The sequence below is a fragment of the Pundamilia nyererei genome, unplaced genomic scaffold (genome assembly GCF_000239375.1).
Source record: "Pundamilia nyererei isolate P.nyererei 1_Seehausen unplaced genomic scaffold, PunNye1.0 scaffold00502, whole genome shotgun sequence".
NCBI classification, from domain to species: Eukaryota; Metazoa; Chordata; class Actinopteri; order Cichliformes; family Cichlidae; genus Pundamilia; species Pundamilia nyererei.
This window is the reverse complement of record NW_005187903.1, coordinates 184,031-187,988: the sequence shown is the minus strand read 5'-3', so window position 1 is coordinate 187,988 and position 3,958 is coordinate 184,031. Positions and strand designations below refer to the sequence as shown.

Here is a 3,958-nt window from a genome sequence, read left to right as displayed (position 1 = left end):
GTGAGACAGAAAAGAACTTTATATATATGCAAGTTCATTATGTGTCTGTTTAATGGTGCAGACTGATGGTAGTTTGTACCTGTGAGCAGAAACACCAACAATGAAGGCTAATAATCCAAACATTTGAATCTATTTATTCTGAGCTGACTGAGAGCCAGGCTAAAAATAAAAAATCATCACTGCTGTCTACATCGCACCCTGTGCTGATTAAAGTGAGAGAAGGTCAGTGAGCAGGTTTTCCATCAGGTTTTCCTGCAGTTTGATTCTTGGTTCAGTTTAAAGATTTGACTTTAGTTCAGATTACACTTTTGCTCAGTGTGTTTTGTTCACTGTGGACTGATTCCAGATCAGATTATTCAGGAAACAACAGCAGACATCTGAAGAATTTATTTACAGTCAAAACATTAGAAAAAAAAACTTGATTAAAGACTTTCTCAGTAGAAAGAGCAGAGTGGAGGAGAAATGCTCAGAAAACAACATCAGACTACAGCTCACAAAGTTTTTAATCAAAGAAAATTCCTCTGTACAGAAAAACTCACTCATTTCATCATTAATAATAACATAAAAGAAAAAAAATCTGTAATATAAATAAAGAGTTTCACAGTACATGCAGTGTTCAAACTGACATAAATAAAAGCTGCATACAATGAACACACACTGATGTATGAATGATGTGTCGTCTATTTAAACTACAGAAACAGTCTGAGGCTTTAGCTCAGCAGGAGGTCACGAGCTAACAGCGACACTCACAGTAGAAACAGGACACGTCTGTAATTTACATGTTTTATATGTTTTATAAAAGAAAAAGAGTCCAAACGTCTCATGGACAAACTGACTTCCAGCTGGTGTTCATGCAGCTCATCAGGACAGTGAGGAGCTAAAGACAAACTTTCACCTGAAACCAGGATTACAGATGAAAATGTTTTCTGAGATGATCATCGATGCTTTGCACCAAACAACAGGAAGAAAAAGACTTTTGGACTGAAAACATCTTTAGTTAAAGTCCAACATGTCCAAAGGAAAATGTTCAAGACTTTCACAAAGATGCTGAACAACAAATTCAGGATGTCCTCATGTGTCTCTCCACTGGATGATCTGTGTCACCTCTGAGAAACTGGAACAGCAGCAGGAGACTCTTAATTCACAGCTGTGCTTGGAGACAATTCAACCTCACACTGTTCAGCAGGAGAAGGCTGGGATTAATTATGATTCTGCTGTTTATGTTTTTTGTAGATCAGAAAACCAACAGCAGAAACAACAAGCACAGCAACAATTGACAAACTGAGCATCAGTCCAACACGTCTTTCTGTCTGACCTGCAGGTGAGAAATGGTGTGAGGTGTCAGCTGTCAGGTAGGTGATGAGTGAAGAACAGAACAGAATCCATTTCCTCTTCAAACTGCTGTCAGACATTATCTACTGCACTCTGATCACATCACTCAGACCAGCTGCTTTCTACAAAGTCTCATCAACAACATCTTTAGAAACAAACATCAACAACCAGGAAGCAGCTTCACCTCTGATCACACACACACTCAACTCTACTCACTCACCTGGAGGATCAACAACACTCAGGTAGATGCTGCTGATGGGGTCAGTCTTCAGATGAGCTCTCTTCCTGCGTTCTTTCCCTCCCATGAAGACTCGACACTCATATGTTCCACTATCAGCAGTCGTCACATCCTTCAGAATCAAAGACACGTCTCCATCCTTCATCTGTCTGTCCTGCAGATCCACTCGGTTCTTAAAAGATGGATGCTGCTCTTCTGGTTCAAACTGCTCATCTCGGTACAAAAGCACATGTTCTGACTCCAGATCAGTTCTGCTCCACTCTACTACTGTGATGGTTTTGTTCTCATTTGGAGCTCGAGACGGCAGTGTGACGTTCTGTCCAGACTCGGCTGTGATGATTTTCTGATCTGAAAGAGGTAACAACACAAAACAGAGAGGTTAAAGGTCAAAGTTTGAACTGTTCGCCTCTACAGCAGCCAATCAGAGAGAGGATAAGAGGTCACCGTCCTCTGATTGGCTAACCTGAAACCAGATTAATAAATAAATGTCACACATTAAATCAAAGTTTCACTTTTTCCCCTTAAACTCCTTTTCTGACATCAGACTATATCTAGCTTGTGATTGGCCAACATTCCTTCTATCACACAGGTGATGCAGGTGCTCCTGACTTTACAAAGACACTTAAATCTCACCTGCAGTTACAGGCAGCAGGAGGCAGACACACCCCAGAGTCCAGCAGAATATCTTCACAGCATCCATCTTCTGTTTTCTGTGGGTTTCAACATCAGAGTCTCATAATGAGCTTATTTTCTAAAGATCCCAGAGAAGCTGAGTTTACTCTGATTCAGTTGGCATCCAATTATCCCTCAAACAATCAGGCTGGGTCTTGGGTTTCTTGTGATTTAGTCAACGACATCATATTTCACACTGAAGCCGGCACATCTTTGATAAAGCTCCACCAGATGACATGAAATATGTGGGTTCTGCAAAACAATAGAAAATACAGGAGCTCGATTTCCAGTTAGAGCTGAGAATCTCTCCTCATTTTATTTTTCTCCTTTAACACATCATTGAATTCAATGTCTAATATATTTGCTGTGTTTTAAAGATTATAATCTTACCAGGTGTTTAGCTCAAGGAGAAGTTATAATCCTACCAAAGTATCTTAGCAGTGATTACATTATTACATTACATTATATTAAAATCTATTTAAAGTACCTCAAGTTGTACTACAGGCTCAACATACCCAGAATAGCTGTGTGATGTCTGGATTCACGTCACTATTGGCAACAACCATTCACAAACATGGATAAGTATACTGACACCTGCCTGGAGGAAGCTTATGCTATATATTATAGTATTTTATTTTATAAGATTATAAAAACAGGAATAGGTTAAAAAACATAATACTGTCAGGGTCCTGGGTCCCCTGACCCAGCGTTTTAGTTCTTTGTGATTTTTGTATTTGTATTTGTGTTTGTATTATTGTACTTGGTGTGAGTTTCTATGGTTTCTAGTTTCGATCCCTTGCCCTTCATGTTGCTCTGTGTCCCCTCTGTTCTGTGTAAGTCTTTGTCTGCATGTTTGAGTTCCCCTCTGTGTCTCTCGGTTCATCGAGTCCTCTGCCTTATGGTTTATGTCTCTGTGTTTCTTAGTTGCTGTCTCCACTGTGTCAAGTTCGCGTCTCTGTGTGATCCTTCCTGTTTTACTTTGTAGGTCCGTGTCTTATGTGAATGTGTCCTGCTTTGCTTGTCTCGTCAGTTCTAATTTCCCCCAGCTGTGCTCTCCTTCTTTGTCTCATTCTCCTCGTTACTTCCCAGTGTATTTAGTCCCTGTGTTTCTCTGAGTCAGTGTTGCGTCGTACCCTCTACTAGCTGTGTGTTCTGCTTCTATGTTCCTAGTGTTTAGGCTCCTGCTCCAGTTTAGTTTTTCTTTTCCAGTGTTTCAGTCCTTGGTTCCTCTGTTCTGACTTTTGGTTTCCTTTTGGTGAGTTTAGTTTGTACAATGTTTTTCTCCAGCAATAAAGCTGCGCTTTTAGTTTCACTTCCGTGTTTGAGTTCTGCATTTTGGGTCCACCACTCCTGCCTGCCTGCCACACAGCAACCATGACAAATACAGATGTGGTGGGCCGTGCAGGGGTGTCTGCCTTCCCTGCACGGCATTCGCAATCATACCCTGCTAACTTAATATGGCACTGGGTCCTTCATTGTGATTGTTGTTGGTTATGTTGAGCCGGCGGCGGGAGAGCTGCAGCTCTGTGTGTGTATGCACAGCAACCCTGAGTGTTAATAAAGAATGCTGCAAAGCATAAATGTGTCACCAGGTCTGTCATGGTCATTCACAACAGAATTAACCTCCTAAGACCCGAACTCTTCCACGGCATGCATTTTTATTTCTCTTTGATATTTGGGCATATTGGGGACCGATGAATGTAAAAACAAAGAATT

At 40.9% G+C, this 3,958-nt stretch overlaps 1 protein-coding gene across 1 annotated transcript in view; it reads right to left on the bottom strand.

The window, feature by feature from the left end:
- Positions 1 to 1,288: 1,288 nt before the first annotated feature.
- LOC102196145 (programmed cell death 1 ligand 1-like) overlaps positions 1,289 to 3,958 on the bottom strand; it is a 7,309-nt gene continuing 4,639 nt past the window's right edge. The window contains exons 2-4 of the mRNA XM_013916183.1: positions 2,204 to 2,280; positions 1,569 to 1,918; positions 1,289 to 1,315 (exon numbers count right to left, since the gene is read on the bottom strand). Coding sequence (XP_013771637.1) covers positions 1,289 to 1,315; positions 1,569 to 1,918; positions 2,204 to 2,270 — 444 coding nt within the window. The 5' untranslated portion in view covers positions 2,271 to 2,280. The remainder of the gene's footprint in view (positions 1,316 to 1,568; positions 1,919 to 2,203; positions 2,281 to 3,958) is intronic.